At 43.8% G+C, this 18,059-nt stretch overlaps 1 protein-coding gene across 2 annotated transcripts in view; it reads left to right on the top strand.

Annotated features, from left to right (window-relative positions):
- The window catches only part of tecrl (trans-2,3-enoyl-CoA reductase like), a 126,649-nt gene that overhangs the window by 86,095 nt on the left and 22,495 nt on the right, over positions 1–18,059 (top strand). For both annotated transcript variants that reach the window (XM_033018415.1, XM_033018416.1), the window contains exons 5-7: positions 79–194; positions 9,644–9,749; positions 12,924–12,996. In XM_033018415.1, coding sequence (XP_032874306.1) covers positions 79–194; positions 9,644–9,749; positions 12,924–12,996 — 295 coding nt within the window. The remainder of the gene's footprint in view (positions 1–78; positions 195–9,643; positions 9,750–12,923; positions 12,997–18,059) is intronic.

Genomic DNA, 18,059 nt, shown 5'->3' with positions numbered 1-18,059 from the left:
TCAGCCTCTTCTAACCGGAGACCGCGGGCTTCTAAGACCACATCAGTAAAACTGGAAAATATTCCTTCTCTCTTTTAGGTCTTTCTAACAGAATACACTGGGCCTCTCTTAATCTACCTGTTGTTTTATTTTCGCTTGCCAAATCTTTACGGTTTGGAGGACATAAACCACTGTAGCCGCCAACCCGTGGTGCAGTAAGTACTTTTTACTTTATTCTTTTTTTCATTCTGGGTTTAATCTTCTTCTTGCGTATGGCGTGCACAGCCTAAAGTTGTAGATTAAGAGGCATGAAAAACACTACATCTATTTATTTGTGCACATCGGGTTGATTGCATTTGTCGAAACAGGGTGAACTATGTGAAGGTTGCAATCTCCCACCCCACTCTGGATTTAATGCCCAAATGCTTAAAGGGGCTGTCCCACTGCGGCGACCTAATTTGTGAGTTTAGAAGAGTTTAGGAGAGTTTGAAAGAGTGTCATGTTGAAGACCTCCTTCGACTATGTAGAAGACCGACTTCGACCTCCTTCGACTATGTTGAAGACTAGCTGCGACTAGCTTTGGGAAAATTGGACACCGAATAGTGGAGAGTGAAGACGACCTCCTTCGATCTCCCTTCGACCTCCCTTCGACTATGATGAAGACTATCTACGACTACCTTCGATTACCTTTGACTACCCTTGATTACCTACGAATAACATGCCGACTTACTACGACCTACCTCGACTAAACCTATGAGTAAAAAATATATTGATTTTTTCCATGGCGATCTTTTTTTACTCTCGGTCATTTTTCAGTATGTATCTCCTTAGATCATGCTGCGAGTATGAGTCGAGGGCAAACTCTTCTGATCTCACGGATTAGGTCGTCGCAGTGGCACAGCCCCTTTACTAACTCGATGCTAATAACAAATTCATATGCAGGAAGGAACTGCAGATGCTGGTTTACACCATACAAATAGATACAAATAGAAGATAGATACAAAATGCTGGAGTAACTCAATGGTTCTGGCCGCATCTCTTAAGTTGTACCAAACCTTGATTCATAACCTATTGTTCAACATATCAATTGATTTCCTATAAATGTAATACGATCAATAAATAATCATAAAAAATGGAAACTCTCCCATTTGCTTCCCTAAAAAAACTTTGATTTAGTCACAATTTTGTGCAGGCCTACTGTCAATTCTTTAATTGATTTTATATGTCAATAAAGTTGCTTCTGGCTACGAGTAGCTCCAATGCTCTTTCTAATATTTGCACCATTTCTCAGCAGGGACGGCACGGTGGCACAGCAGTAGTGTTGTGGCCTTTCAGCACCAGAAACCTGGGTTTGATCATGACTATGCGTGCTGTCTGCACAGAGTTTGCATGTTCTCTCTGTCACCACGTGGGTTCTCTCTGGGTGCTCTGCTTTGCTCCCATATTCCAAAGATTGTTTCTAGGTTTGTGTAGGAAGGAACTGCAGATGCTGGTTTACACCAATGATAGACACAAAATGCTGGAGTAACTCAGCGGGACAGGCTGCATCTCTAGAGGGATGGAGTAGAAGATAGAGCAGGACTGGCCACATCTCTGGATAGAGACCGTTTTCAGACTGAGAATCAGGGGAGAGGGAGACATAGAGATATGGAATGGTAAGGTGTGAAAACGACAGATCAAAGGGGACCACGATTATGGAAAATGTAGAATGGATCATTGTTTGCTGAGGGGAAGGTGACAACAAGGCATACAAACAGTGACATTTAATCAATCAACTATTCAGAGAGTTTGGATGGGGGAGGTTATAGAGCGAGGGAAAGCAAGGGTTACTTGGTTAAAAAATGTAATATTCATTACACTGGTTTGTAAGCTGCCCAAGCAAAATATGAGGTGCTGTTCCTCCAATTTGCATTGGGCCTCATTCTGACAGTGGAGGACTTTATATAACCATATAACCATATAACAATTACAGCACGGAAACAGGCCATCTCGACCCTTCTAGTCCGTGCCGAACACGTATTCTCCCCTAGTCCCATATACCTGCGCTCAGACCATAACCCTCCATTCCTTTCCCGTCCATATAACTATCCAATTTATTTTTAAATGATAAATACAAACCTGCCTCCACCACCTTCCCTGGAAGCTCATTCCACACAGCCACCACTCTCTGAGTAAAGAAGTTCCCCCTCATGTTACCCCTAAACTTCTGTCCCTTAATTCTCAAGTCATGTCCCCTTGTTTGAAACTTCCCTACTCTCAGTGGGAAAAGCTTATCCACGTCAACTCTGTCTATCCCTCTCATCATTTTAAAGACCTCTATCAAGTCCCCCCTTAACCTTCTGCGCTCCAAAGAATAAAGCCCTAACTTGTTCAACCTTTCTCTGTAACTTAGTTGCTGAAACCCAGGCAACATTCTAGTAAATCTCCTCTGTACTCTCTCTATTTTGTTGACATCCTTCCTATAATTAGGCGACCAAAATTGTACCCCATACTCCAGAATTGGCCTCACCAATGCCTTGTACAATTTTAACATTACATCCCAACTTCTATACTCAATGCTCTGATTTATAAAGGCCAGCACACCAAAAGCTTTCTTTACCACCCTATCTACATGAGATTCCACTTTCAGGGAACAGTGCACAGTTATTCCCAGATCCCTCTGTTCACCTGCATTCTTCAATTCCCTACCATTTACCATGTACGTCCTATTTTGATTTGTCCTGCCAAGATGTAGCACCTCACACTTATCAGCATTAAACTCCATCTGCCATCTTTCAGCCCACTCTTCCAACTGGCATAAATCTCTCTGTAGACTTTGAAAATCTACTTCATTATCCACAACCCCACCTACCTTAGTATCATCTGCATACTTACTAATCCAATTTACCACACCATCATCCAGATCATTGATGTACATGACAAACAACAGTGGACCCAACACAGATCCCTGTGGCACCCCACTAGTCACTGGCGTCAAACCTAACAAACAACCATCCACCATTACTCTCTGGCATCTCCCATTCAGCCACTGTTGAATCCATCTTGCTACTCCACCATTAATACCCAACCATTGAACCTTCTTAACCAACCTTCCATGAGGAACCTTGTCAAAGGCCTTACTGAAGTCCATATATACAACATCCACTGCTTTGCCCTCATCAATTTCCCGAGTAACCTCTTCAAAAAATTCAAGAAGATTAGTCAAACATGACCTTCCAGGCACAAATCCATGTTGATTGTTCCTAATCAGACCCTGTTTATCCAGATGTTTATATATATTATCTCTAAGTATCCTTTCCATTAATTTGCCCACCACTGACGTCAAACTAACAGGTCTATAATTGCTAGGTTTACTCTTAGATGCTAGGTTTACTCTTAGATTATGTAATAGGATTGTGTAATAGGATTTTACATAAACTCATACTTATGCATGCAATTCTTTATGCCCCGACCTGGTCTCCGTGATGGAGCTACCACCATGGTCTCCATGTCGGAGCTTCCATCTTGCTCTCCACGACTGAGCTCCCCCGTGGCCTCTGTGTCAGAGCTCCCCCGTGGTCTCCGAGTCGGGGCTCACCCGTGGTCTCCGTGTCGGAGCTTCCATCAGGTCTCCATGTCAGAGCTCCCACCTGGTCTCCATGCTGGAGCTCCCACCTGATCCACACATCAGAACTCCCCCATAGTCTCCATGTCGGAGCTCCCAACTAATCTCCATGCTGGAGCTCCCACATGGTCTCCATGCTGGAGTTCCCACATGGTCTCCACGTCAAATAGTAAATTTATGTGTGAGCAGTGGCACTTCCATTTTGGATTTACGTAACATCTGACTTACGCAAGGGTCCGCGGGATGTAGCCCTTATGTATGTCGGGGAGTGTCTGTAGGTTATTAAGTGGCATATTTATTCAATCCGCTGTCCACGACTCCTGTCACCTCCTTGAAGACTTCAGTTAGCATCGTCAGATTTGACTTGCCCTTTACGTATCTACACTGGCTGTCCGTAGACAAGTGTAAGTGTTGAAGGTGTTCAGCCACTTTACCTTTAATTATCACACTCTAATCATTTCTCAACAACAGATGTCAGGCCATCTGGCCTGCAATTCCCTTGTTCCCCTCTCTCACCTTTCTCAAATAACATTTTGGCATGTGCAATTTTACTCTTGAAATGAACAGTTCCCAAATCAAGAAAACTTTGAAAAATCGTGGGGTACCTGCGAGTGCCCTCACCCACATCCTGGAGAACCCTGGGGTGGAGGCAATTTGGGAGGAGGGATGATATGTAAGTTGTTAATGCTAATATTTGATTCCTTGCATTTGTTACATTACTCCCCCTGGACCCCATCCACATAACACATTCATAGCTGATTCCGTGGGATATTAGACATGTTATTATCCAGTAATAAGAATACTGATGCAAAATAATGATTTCACATTTCCCAGTTTCCACTGACATTATCACATATATCAGTTATCACAGGGTTGACAATTTCCAAGCCATTCTCCTTTTCTCTGTGGTATTGATTTCAAATGCCGTACGCAGCCTGAAAGCTTCCTTCTCCATTCGATAAATCATGTCTTCCTCACACCGTATCCCCTGCTGTACTTAATAGAGGCATATTGCATGGAAACAGGTCCTTTGGCCCACTTAAATGTTTTCTTTCTCGCTTTAAACCTATGTCCTCTATTTCTTACATCCCCTACCCTGGGGGAGAAAAAGCTATGTCCATCTACCTATCTATTTTCCGTGATTTTATTCACTTCCATAAAATCGCCCCTTGGCCTCCTGCGCTCCATGAAATAAAGTACTAGCCTGCTCATCCTCTCTCTGTAGCTCAGTCCTCGAGTCATAGCAACATCCTGGTATATCTTTTTCTGCACGCCAGAATTATTTTTAAATCATGAAAGGCCTAGATAGGGTGGATGTGGAGGAGGTGTTTCTAGTATTGATAGGGTCTAGGACCAGAGGGCAGAGTCTCGGACTCAAACAACGTACCTTTAAGGGCCTGTCACACTTGCGCAATTTTTTCAGCGACTTGCCGGCACCCGTCAGTTGCCGAAAATTTTCAACATGTTGAAAATCCAGCGATGACCAGAGAAAGGTGCCACTCTGGGCGACTATTCATCACCATCACCCCACGACATGTTGAAAATTTTCGGCAACCTTCTGCGACTATGATGGGTGCTGGCAAGTCGCCGAAAAAAATCGCGTAAGTGGGACAGGCCCTTTAGAATAGAGATGAGGAGGAATTTATTTTGCCAGAGGGTGGCGAATCTGTGGAATTCATTGCCAAAGATGGCTGTGAACGCCAAGTCATTGGGTATTTTTAGAGCAGAGGTTGGTGGTTTCTTGGTTAGTAAAGACGTCACAAGGCAAGAGAATGTGGTTGAGAGGGAAAAATATATTAACCTTGATCAAATGGTGGAGTAGACTCGATGGGCTGAATAAACGTATTCTGTTCCTTTGTCTTATAATCTTATCATGTTCTTGGTCATTGCCTTATACATATAGTGAATGATTTTACAGAGTTCTTTTGAAATACAGTGAGAAACAGGCTCGCCGGCCCACCGAGTCTGCCCCGACCAGCGATCATCCCGTACACTATCAGCATCCCACACAGGTTGGGACCATATACAATTTTATCAAAGCCAATTAACCTACAAATCTGTACATCATCGGAGTGTGGGATGAAACCGGAGCAACAAGAACAAACCCACGCAGACACAGGGAGAACGTACAGACGAGCGCCCGTAGTCGGGATAGAACCGGTGTCTCTGCCGCTGCGAGGCAGCAACTCTACCCCTGTGTCACCCATTGTTCTCTAGCACAGACCTTTCTGAAGATTCACCAGCTTCCTGAATAAAGGGCCTGTCCCACTTGGCCTTCACATGCGCATAATTTACGCGGCATCATTTAGTCGTCACGACACACGACGCTCGCGTCGTGACATGCACGTGATGCACGCATGGTGCGTTTTACGTGCGCATGGTGCGCATTACGTGTGCATGGTGTGTGATGACACAGGCTGTGACACACAGCTGCGCGCGGCGTCCCAGGATTTTGTGATGTACAAAATCTTCGCGTGCCATCTGCGTGACGCGGAAATGACGGCCAAGTGGGACAGGCCCTTAAAGAATTCCCTCCCTTTCTCTGATTGAGCTACAATCACAAACAACTCACCAGCTTTTCAACGTGAGCTTGTTGACATGATCAAATTTAACAGTTACTTTTGTTGATTCTCTTCAGTGAAACTATTTTGGTTTCACAAACATGCTGCTCCAACTCCACATCTGAACGTTTTATCAATCCTTAGCCGCAGACAACTCTTGACTATACCCTTAATTAACTTTACCTACAAATTCTCCACTGCCTTCCTGTCTCCTGTTATTTGCACCGTTATCATTGAAAGGATTACATCCTAAATCACTGAATAATCCTCCCCTCTGACCAGGCTCCCCATCATTGCTGGATACTCTATAATCTGGTGCACTTTGTTCCCAGTCCCAACTGAATTATAACCGCGGCTCGATAATTACTCATCATTCCCTCAAAATGAATTTATGCCTGCAGCTTAAGCAATTTGTTCCTCTGTGTAAGAAAGATGGTTGTAATGAATGCTTACCCAAGGCTGCACACACTAACCTGCACTGGGGTTTTTTTCTCGCATGTATCCTGAATCTCCTGCTTTAATTGTAAAACAATGTTTTGTTTACCTCTTGGCCGCGATGCCTGAAACACAATTCCTGACTTTGTCGCAAAAGTCCAATTTATTTTCCCCGATCGGCTGAAACCAGACACATTTCAAAGGTGTAGAAACTCTTTCCTGCTCCATAAATAAAGCTTGTGCTGTACAAAAATAACAACAGAAAACACAGGAAACACTCGGCAGGTCTGGCTGCATCTGTGGGAAAATAATTTGAGTCAACGCTTCGGGTTTGAGACCCTTCATCAGACCTCCTATTAGTTTAGCTTAGTTTATTGTTGCGTGTACCAAGGTACAGTGAAAAGATTTTTGTTGTGTATTATCCAGTCAGTGGAATGACAATACATGATTACAAGCCGTCCACAGTGTACTGATACAGGATAAAAGGAATAACATTGTCGAACATTGTTGGGAAATGCAGAGGGGGCCTTCTCTTTCTTGTAACACACCTAAGCCGCAGGCTGATAATTGTCATGCAAGATTTGAACCACACGTGCGTTAGGCAAGATAAATACTTAGCTGCCCTAACTTTTCAACTCAACCAGGGGTCTTGCTATCGAAGGAGTGCAGCGTAGGTTCACAAGGTTAATTTCCGGGATGGTGGGACTGTCATACGCTGAGAGAATGGAGTGGCTGGGCTTGTATACTCTGGAATTTAGAAGGATGAGAGGGTATTTTATTGAAACATATAGGTTTATTAAGGGTTTGGACACGCAAGAGGCAGGAAACATGTTCCCGGTGTTGGGGGAGTCCAGAACCAGGGGCCACAGTTTAAGAATAAGGGGCAAGCCATTTAGAACTGAGATGATGAAACACCTTTTCACACAGAGAGTTGTGAGTCTGTGGAATTCTTTGCCTCAGAGGGCGGTGGAGGCCGGTTCTCTGGATACTTTCAAGAGAGAGCTAGATAGGGCTCTTAAAGATAGCACAGTCATGGGATCTGGGGAGAAGGCAGGAACAGGGTACTGATTGGGGATGATCAGCTATGATCACATTGAATGGCGGTGCTTGCTCGAAGGGCCGAATGGCCTACTCCTGCACGTATTGTCTATTGTCTATTGTCTATCTTTGTCCAGATATTTAACAGGATTAGGTGTATAATTACGGTATCTGCATCATCACATCAGAGGCAGGGAACTTTGGCATGGTGGCACAATCATAGAGTTGCTGCCTTCCAGTGCCAGAGACCCAGGTGAGATCCTCACTACGGGTGCTGTCTGTACGAAGTTTGTGCATTCTCCCTGTTGGCTTTCTGCGGGTGCTGCGGTGTCCTCCCACACTAGAAAGACGTGCAGGTTTGTAGGTTAATTGGCTTCTGTAAAATTGTAAATTGTCCCCAATGTGCTGGATAGTGTTCGTGTACTGGGTGATTGCTGGTTAGCATGGAATTGGCGGGCTAAAGGTCCTGTTTCCACTCTGTATCTCTAAAGTCCCAAGTCTTTGGGGAATGAGGTATTCCATCATCCATGATACATAAAAGAAGAATGTGGTCGGTTTTATTTTGGTCAATGTACCTGCAAAATAGTCCAATATTATTTAGTCCAATACATGAGCATAAACAGGACCCGGTAATATGAAATAATTGAAAGGATTCACAGATTAGTTCATGGTCTAAGGAGACATAACTGCTTGTTCAATGGTTCTAAGCATCCCATAATCTTTGATTAGCCCCATAGTAATTGGCCTCAGTCTGAGGAAGGGTCCCGACCCAGAACGTCATCTATCCATGTTCTCCGGGGAATCTGCCTGACCCGCTGATTTGCTCCAACACTCTGTGCTTTTTTTGTAAACCAGCGTTTGCAGTTTGTTGTTTCTACATTTGACCTGAGAGTTATATTGCCTCCATAGGATGAAGGGCATGACCTGGACCATCAGAAAACAGCTTCTCCATCCAGCAACAAGCCGGATCTTGGAGAAGAATCTCTAATTTCCACGGGCAAGGGCTAACTGACGTGGTATTTTTAATACTTAACTCAGTGGCAGTACTACAACTAATGTTAAACATGTGTTTGCAATGTAACAAATGACTGCCTGTCAAACAGATGTCTAAGAAAGGTCCTGACCAAAAATGTCAACTGTCCGTGTTCTCCAGAGATGATGCCTGACCAACTGAGTTACTCCAGCATTTTGTATCTTCTTTTATATATCAACATCCACCGTAGCATTGTTTATATTAGACAGATGTGCTGATCATGATTTTTAGTTTAGTTTAGTTTAGAGATACAGCCTGGAAACAGGCCCTTTGTTCCAATGAGTCTGCGCCAACCTGCGATCCCTGCATGTAAAACCATCCTACACACATTAGGAACAATTGAAATTTATACCAACCCAATTAACCTACAAACCTGTATGTCTTTGGAGTGTAGGAGGAAACCGAAGATCTCGGAGAAAACCCACGTGGTCACGGGGAGAACGTACAAACTTTCATTACAGAGTTTCTGTACAGACAACACACATAGTCGAGAACGAACCCGGGACTCTGGCGCTGTAAGGCCGCAACTCTACTGCTGCGCCACCGTGCCGCCTTGTGTTCTGTAATCTGTGTTTAAAAGAAGGGTTTGCAATTGGACTGTGAATGTGTTTAAAAAATGTGGGTTTGAAACTGGGCAATTAGACCATTTATCAGAGTTTGAAAGCTATTCAAACGCCTAAACATCTTGCTTTTGTCATTGGGGAATGACATTGCCATCTGTGTGCCTTATGCCTGATGACTCTGACTCTGGTGTGGTTTATGGTTCTGCAGAATATGTTAGCCTATCGTCTCAAGACAATTTCTGGAATCAAAAGTACCATCCAGATTTCAGTCTGTCAAGAATTAAAAAAAAATTTTAAACTGGATGGTCATGATGATTCAATAAGCAGAAAAGGGCTTTTGCTCCTGGATTGTGAACATTAAATTCGCAACTCGCATTAGTTCTTTTCAACTGATATTTGCCTTTTTCATTCCCTCTGCCTCATCATCAAGCTTGGCTTGTCTCTGCCATTCTCTTCACTACACCAAGCAGATCCTCGAAACACTCTTCCTGCACTGCTTCTCCAACGAGAATACTGCTCTGGAGAAGCTGCTGAAGGTAGGCATTGGCACAACGCAATACTCAGCCGTTAAATGGACTCCATTTGCAAAGTCTTTCGCTTTTTTGTGCTTCCTTCCTCCCTCCCCGACCTTCACCGCCACCACCTGCGGTTTTATTGTGCCTTCCAACGTTATTTCCTTCTTTAATCTTTCATCATCTTCAGCGTGCCAAAAATCCGACAGCATCAGCAGGTTGTTTCAATAAATCTTTATCTGAGGCTTCGATATTTTGTTTTACAGAGAGCCATTATAACGTCGCAGGAGCATAGCACTGATGCTGAGCAAAGCACAGAGCAGATAGATAGGTTGGAACAGAGCTGGGACCAACATGTAATCTGCCTTTTATTTCCCTTAGGATTTACCCAGTTTATCTTTTTTCTTTAAAAAAAAATGAGAGTCAGATTGCTGCGCATAGCCACATTAGCATTTTGTTAGTTTTATTTTCATAAATAAAAGAAACCCATTTTATTATCTTTTTAGACATTAAAAATTGGTTTATTTTGTAATTGGAAAATGTATGAAGAAGTGCATACATATTGCACAGAATTCTTTTTTCTGTGCAATATCTTAAATTAAATTACCGTTTATGTTAGTTCAGCGAAGATAAAGCAATGTGTATGGAAGAGAGATAACTTAATCCACAATATTATTTCACCGTAAAGGCAGACCCTCACTCAATAGGAAGCCATTGAGATCTATCAATTAAGTCTAGATATTTGGCTGCATAAGAGGTTTTTTTATCCAGCGTTATGTGCCTCAATCATCGATGTCAATATGGTTTCCCAGTCACTTTCCCTGTAATTGCAGCTATTTGCAGTCTTACGATACTGTGCACTTTGGTGTGGTTTCTGGGTCAGGACAAATCACCCCACAACCTCGGAAATGTCAGGGGAACACGAGAATCAGTAAGAGGGTCATGTCAAGCAGCCCTTTGGGTCTGCGCTGTTATTTATCAAGATTATAATGGTTTTTCCACATTAGCTCCACAGTATCCCCCACGTTTCCTGGTTCATATGTGTAAGAAGGAATTGCAAATGCTAGTTTACACCGAAGATAGACACAAAATGTTGGAGTAACTCAACGGGACCGTCAGCACGTCTGGAGAGAATGGATGGGTGACGTTTCAGGTCGAGACCCTTCTTCAGTCTGAATTATTTTTCCATTGCTGATTAAATTACCTGTTATGTTAATTCAGTGAAGCTAAAGCAATGTATACGGAAGAGAGATAACTTAATCCAAAATATTATTTCACTGTGAAGGCAGACCATGCTCAATAGGAAGCCATGGAGCTCTATCAATTAAGTCTAGAAATTTGACTGTATAACAGGTTACTTCAGTCTGAAGAAGAGTCTCAACCCGAAACGCCACCCATCCCTTCTCTCCAGAGATGCTGCTTGTCCCGTTGAGTTTCTCCAACATTTTGTGCCTATCTACCCTGATTCATATCGAGAACTATGTCTCCCACTCTCTGTTTTGAATGAACTCTGGGGATTGAATCGCCACACCCATCCTGGGTACAGAACGCACTATGGGAAGTTCACTTGCCACCCTGCAGGAACTATACATCAGGAGGTGCAACTCCAGAGCCAACAATATCATGAGAGACCCCTTCCACCCCTGCCACGGACTGTTCCAGCTGCTACGGTCAGGCAAACGCCTCCGTTGCCATGCGATGAGAACGGAGAGGTTGAGAAGGAGTTTCTTCCCAGAGGCCATTCGGACTGTAAAACGCCTATCTCACCAGGGACTAACTCTACTGAATGTTTTTCCTTCCATTATTTATTATGTAAAAGAATATGTGTGTTATGATTGTGTTTATAGTTTGTTTGGTTGTTTGGTTGTTTGTCTTTTGCACAAAAGTCCGCGAGCATTGCCACTTTCATTTCACTGCACATCTCGTATGTGTATGTGACAAATAAACTTGACTTGACTTGACTTGACTTGAATCCCAAAGGTTCCGCACCCTCCATGTTGAACAGGTTTTACCCTGTCTAAAGGGCCAGTCCCAGTCCCACCAGCATGCGATCGCATGCGTCTAGCGCGTCCAAACGTGGTTGCTTGAGGCGTACGGCCTCGATGCGACTGTGTACGGCCTTGATGCGGCTGCGGGCCGACAGGCCGTTGTCGCGCGGGATTTTTGAACATTGCAAGATTTTTGGTGCCCCGCGTGATGTCAGGACCAGCCTCACCCAACTCCATACGCCTCCGCCGATCAAAGTGGGACCGGCCCCGCGAGGCCGTACGCCTCAAGCGACCACGTTTGGTCGCGCTAGACGCATGCTATTGCATGCTGGTGGGACAGGCCCTTAAGTCCTAAATCAGTAAGGTGTGAAAATAAGGGATGTAAGTGGACAAAGATCAAGGAAAATGTAGCATATTGTTAGTTAGGGGTAGGTGACAACAAAGCATAATGATACAGAGATATGAAACCATGTATGATACAGAAATAAAATTTAATCAGGGAGACAGTCAGACTGGTCGGAGAACTATGCAGAGGGAGGGATGGAGAGAGGGAAAGCAAGGGATACTTGGAGTTAGAGACTTTTCATAAACTTCAGAAACAAAAAGCTGGAGTAACTCAGCGGGAAAGGCAGCATCTCTGGAGAGTAGGAATTGGTGATGTTTTGTGTCGAGACCCTTCTTCAGAAACTTGAGCTTTTTCTAAGGCAGAGTTTTCCATTCCTTGCTGAACTGTAGAGAAGTTTGAACATTCAACAATGTGGTGCAGCAAGACTTGGCCTTAACTGCACGGATGCAAAGAGGGAGGAGAGGATTGAATGCATGAACCAGCTTGCATTATCTTGCCACACACCTTGCAGGCACTGACCGATCACACTTCTCCTTGAGGATAAAGTTTAATTAGTTGAGGTTCAAATCTATTTCTTCTATTATGTGTTTTGTGGCAAGTAACAGAGGTACTGTAAGTCTATGCCTAGGGTTTGTTTGAAAAGGGCACAACTGGAAAGAGAGGCCATAATCTAATTTCCTCTCAAAGTATATTGATCAACTATTTTCTTTATATTGATGATACAAACTGATGTTTGAGCAACCGTTGAAAATAGTCACTTCTGGAGTTAGAAATTGTAGAAGTCGATTTACTCAAAGGTTAATTGTATTGAAGACATTTTAAAGCCATAAAGGGTGTTCAATATTATTGTTTCGCTATTTCCAGGGCTGTGCCTTCTACTGGGGATTTACTGCATGGATGGCTTATTACATCAACCACCCACTGTATACATCTCCCAGTAAGTATATTGTTTATTTCACAATTCAGAATTCATCTGTCACAAACTGCCTTCCAATTTTTATGTTTCATCTTGGACTAGGGTTGCCAACTGCCCCGTATTAGCCGGGACATCCCGTATGTTGGGTTAAATTGATTTTCTGATAAGAGAGGGTTCAGAAACTTGAGATAGAAACAAAAAGCTGGAGTAACTCAGCGGGTCAGGCAGCATCTCTGGAGAAAAAGGATGGGTGACGTTTTGAGTCGAGACCCTTCTCCAGGCTGAAGAAACCCAACCGTTTGCTCCAGTGTAGTGTACATCTCTCACACGTGACCTTTAACTGGGCAGCCCAGTGAGGAGAGCTCCTACCTTACAGCACCAGAGACCCAGGATCGATCCTGACTACAGGTGCTGTCTGTACGGGATGTGTACCTTCTCCCTGTGACCGCATGGGTTTTACCGGGTGTTCCAGTTTCCTCCCACATTCCAAAAGATGTGCAGATGGCAGGTTAATTAGCTTCTGTAAATTGCCGCTCATGTGTAGGATGCGAAACTGGGATAACACAGAACTAGTGTGAACAGGTGATCATTGGTCTGCGTGGAATCAGTGGGCCGAAGGGCAGCCTGTTATCACACTGTAAAGGGCCTGTCCCACTGTACGAGGTAATTCAGGAGTTCTCCCGAGTTCTCTCCTGATTTGAGCTTGTGTAATGTACGTAGCGGGTACGTAGGAGCTCGTGGATGTCACATAGCGGTTTGTACGAGTAACGGTAGGTACTCGGGAAATCCAGTAAACTCGTGGCGTTTTTTCAACACTGTGAGAAATGTCCACGAGTAAAAAATAGTGATGAAAAAAATTGTTACTTTTTACTTGTACGAGCCCCTACGTACCCGCTACGTACATTACATGAACTCGAATCAGGGGCGAACTCGTGAGAACTCTTGAATTACCTCGTACAGTGGGACAGGCCCTTAACTCAAAACTAAACAAAACTAATCTAAACTAAACTAAATTGCACATTCATGGGATTATTGCCGTGTCAGGAGGACATCACAAATCACTCCTGAAGAAGGGTATCGACCCGAAATGTCACCCATTCCTTCTCTGCAGAGATGCTGCCTGGCCCGCTAAGTTACTCCAGCATTTTGTGTCTAGCTCCCGACATTGGTTACCTTTAGTGACACTCCATTGGCATAGGTACCCTTCAGGTTGCTGATTCTTCTACTACACAGACTTAGTGGGTCACCAGACACTTGGTTTCCAACTGGAAGGACATATATAGAACTTAAAACAATACAATACAGGAACAGGCCCTTTGGACCACAATGTCTGTGCCGAACATGATGCCAAGATAATCTAATCTCATCAGTTTGAATCTGAAGAGACTCACTATCCAAAATTTCAAGAGTCAAGAGGCAAGAGTGTTTTATTGTCATATGTCCCAGATAGAACAATGAAATTCTTACTCGCAGCAGCACAACAGAATATGTAAACATAGTACACTGTAAACAATATAATCAATGAGAAAAAAAAGTTCAGTGTGTGTATTTACACACACACACGCATTTAAGAATCAAACAAACAATATTAGTGCAATGGTAATAATAATAGTCTATGTCGTTCAGAGCTTATTTGAGGGTGTAGTGTTTAATAGTAAGATTAAATGAGAACTTACCAGTTTGAAGTTTGATCTTTATTTATGAGGAGTTACGTCGAGGGAATACGTGAAGACCCCGCCAGCACACAAGCTCGACATTCTTCAAAGCAGCGGTGTGGAATCACAGTAATAGTAGTTGAAATAAACATAGTAAGATAAGAAGAACTAGGATACCAGTTGACCTTTATAAGAGGATGGGCGTGGAGGGCACGTAATCCCTCGACGTAACTCCTCATAAAATAGAGATCAAACTTCAAACTGGTAAGTTCTAGTTTAATCTTACTATTTAACTTCGGAGTAACGTGATTTCATGCCGTGGAACAAATCCACGCTTCACTCACTACCGAAGTCATCCAAGGGAGGAAGTATGTTATCGTATTCAGACATGAATCAAATTCAAACAATAACAATTTATTTTAACAAAATAATGCTCCCTTGGGCTAAATATATTACAGAATTCAAACTTGATTCTGCAACACCGCAGGTTTGGTTATTGGCTTATTATAAAATAATTGGAAGGTCTTCTCTCTAGACCATCCTGCTGTTGCCAGGATATGGTCCATAAGCACTTCCATGTCTAGCTGCCGATGTTGCTGCTGCCCTTGTGGAGATTTAAAATGTCAGTATCCATCCCAGCAGCTCCCAAAACCTGTCTGAGCCATCTAGCGATGGTCTGTGCTGATACCCGGCCATTAGGCTGTTTATAGCTGACCCATAGTGCCAATTTACTACCTCTTAAAGTTTTAGTAGTCTTAAGGTATAGTAGAAGGTGTGTCATTACACACAGTCGGGTGTCAGATGGGTATGCCTGGAATTCCAAAATTTATCCTGATGTTCCTGGTCTATCTTGTTTAACCAGCTCCAAGATGCAAAAGTTATCTTTTCTGGAGATGCTATCATATTGTCCAGTCTCAGTTTATGTAGAGACTGGACCCTTTGAGCTGAGACCAGTGCCATCAGCATACTGTTTTTAATGTGAGCTTTTCCAGGGACAGGGACATTGCTGGTGACCAACCCCTTAGCAATGTTAGTACAACACTGACGTCCCAGATCTGGGAGTACCTCGCTCTAGGAGGGTTAGTGTTGTAAATAACCCTCATAAGTTTGGCAACTAGATGGTGAGATCCCATGGAGAGTTGTTGTGGTGCCTGCCACCAGTAAGCTGACAGGGCACTCCTAGCGCAATTATAGCGCTGCAGCTCAGTCCTTCATCTATGACAAATATTGTATTGTATATGAAGGCTGGACAGGAATTTCCAGGACGTTGGTGATTGTAGCTGTATTATACACAACACCAGTCCTTGAGCAATACGACTCCCATATTCCCAGATTGTATTGGCCAGATTGACACATGATATCGATTTTATTCCACCCATATGATTAATATATGCCACCACTGTGGTATTATCAATTTGTAGGCGGACATGCAGATGGTGCATTGTGAACAGTAGGCTTTTAGCCCATGAAACGCACCCAACATCTCTAAATAATTTATACCCAGTGTTTTTAGTAATGATGATTCCTAATGTTCCATCTACCACCAGTTCTGGATATAGTGTTAGTAGCTCCCCAGCCATGAGCGCTGACCTCCGTTTGTAATGTGAATGATGGTTACTAATAATGATGGGGTTGGAACTATGCCAAATATTTCCCTTCCACCATTGTAACTCCGAAATTGCTTTGGCTAGTAACTGCATAGGTCGATCAAAGTGACCTGCAAGGTGTTTTAGCGCTTGCACTTTTGCACTTTTTGAGCTTTAATAATGCATGGTTCAAACTGAGTAGCTGGAAATGCTGCTACTAGTTTCCCAATTACTCTTGCCACCTGTCGAATAGATGGTTTATTTTGTAACAATTAATTTTGTTGCCGGCTTCCACCAAGTCTGCTGCTTTACTCTTTGGCAATGTTACAGACATGTGGATAATGTTAATTGTGAATCCCAGATAGTCCATAGTTGTGGATGGCGTCAACTTAGATTTATCTGGATGGATGGACCCCAGAGTTTCCAACCAATGTTTGGTAGCTAAAACTGCTGATTTAGCTAGTTCCAGGGTTTTCCCCACAATTGATATATCATCAAGATATGCCATGACAATATGTTTTGTTTCCTAAGTATTGCCAAGGCCTGTTTTAATATCTTGGTAAACAGTCTTGGGGCTGAAGTTTAATCCATTAGGCAACGCTATATACTGCCATTGTTGCCCCATCCAGTTAAATTTTAGGTATCGACAATGATCCCTATGTATGGGTACTGAATAGTATGCATCTTTTAGATCAATGCATGCCATGGAGTATCCCTCTGAAACTAATTGTTTGGCAGTAACAATGTTTCCACAGTGGTAATAGACCTCCATGCCTCCCAAAACAAGTGTAACGTTCCCCCTTTTAGTACAGGTCCTACACCTTTTGTGTTCTAGAAGGAACCAGATCCACCTACCTCTTCTTCAGCTTCTGCCTCTTCTGCGGAAGAGGTGCCGGAGTGCGGGGTTGGCACATTTTCCATGAGGGTCGCTCTGGGCCTTGGCCTAAAAAGGACCTTAGTGGTTGCTGCTCGGCCCTCATGCTTTCACCAGCATCCTGGTGTTGATGCCTGCTGGTGGATGCATAGGGGTGCTGCCGTCTGAGGTGTGTGGTCTGCCCGTTGCTGATGACGCCCTCATGTGCCCGACGGCTTTAAACTCTTCGTCAAGCTCTTTTACTTGTTTAGACAAGTTTCCCCTCCAAACAGCAGTATCTGCGGTTGTGTTGCAGCTGTTTCGCACAACCCTGCAAATTTGGGGTTTAGTGCAGGTTTACTGTGCTCTCGCAAGCAATTGATTTCATACTGGGTATTGCGGAGCAATGCCAGTGCCCTGCTGAGTGTCCGTCATCTCTGTACCATCGACTGAACGATCAACCAATGATATGCCTGCTGTCAGAAGTTTTAGAATCTTCTGTAGTTTGACCTCCTGGGTTCTTATGCCAGTCCCACTGTACCCCCAGATCGCATTGTTTACTGCCGGCACTTTTAACGAAGTAAAGTTCACAAGAGGCATATACTTCTCCGTAGTTTTGTTAACTACCTGTTCCTGCAGAGGATGGAAGTACAGGTAGTCAATGCTGGCTGCCAGCTTGGTCTGCAATGGTACTCCTGATTCCGGTGATCCGCAAATTTGGTGACCACTCCCAGTAGCTCCTTAGGATCCTGCACCCCCAGCACACTGCCGTTTTCTTCAGCCACGTCCCCTTCTTCAAGACCAGCCCAGCCCTGGGCCACAATGCTCTCCTCTGTCGAGGGAGATGCATTGTTTGACAGCCCTCAATAAGGTGCTGTTATGGGAGTGCAAAGACTCCCATAGTGAGCTTGCTCCATCTCCCGGAGCAAGTCACGTTGGAGCATTTGCTCCATCAACCGCTTACGCAGGAGAGGCGGCACCTCTGCTGCA

This window comes from Amblyraja radiata, chromosome 3 (genome assembly GCF_010909765.2).
Source record: "Amblyraja radiata isolate CabotCenter1 chromosome 3, sAmbRad1.1.pri, whole genome shotgun sequence".
NCBI classification, from domain to species: domain Eukaryota; kingdom Metazoa; phylum Chordata; class Chondrichthyes; order Rajiformes; family Rajidae; genus Amblyraja; species Amblyraja radiata.
Note: the sequence above shows the minus strand (reverse complement) of the source record. Positions and strands in the feature narration are given on the sequence as shown.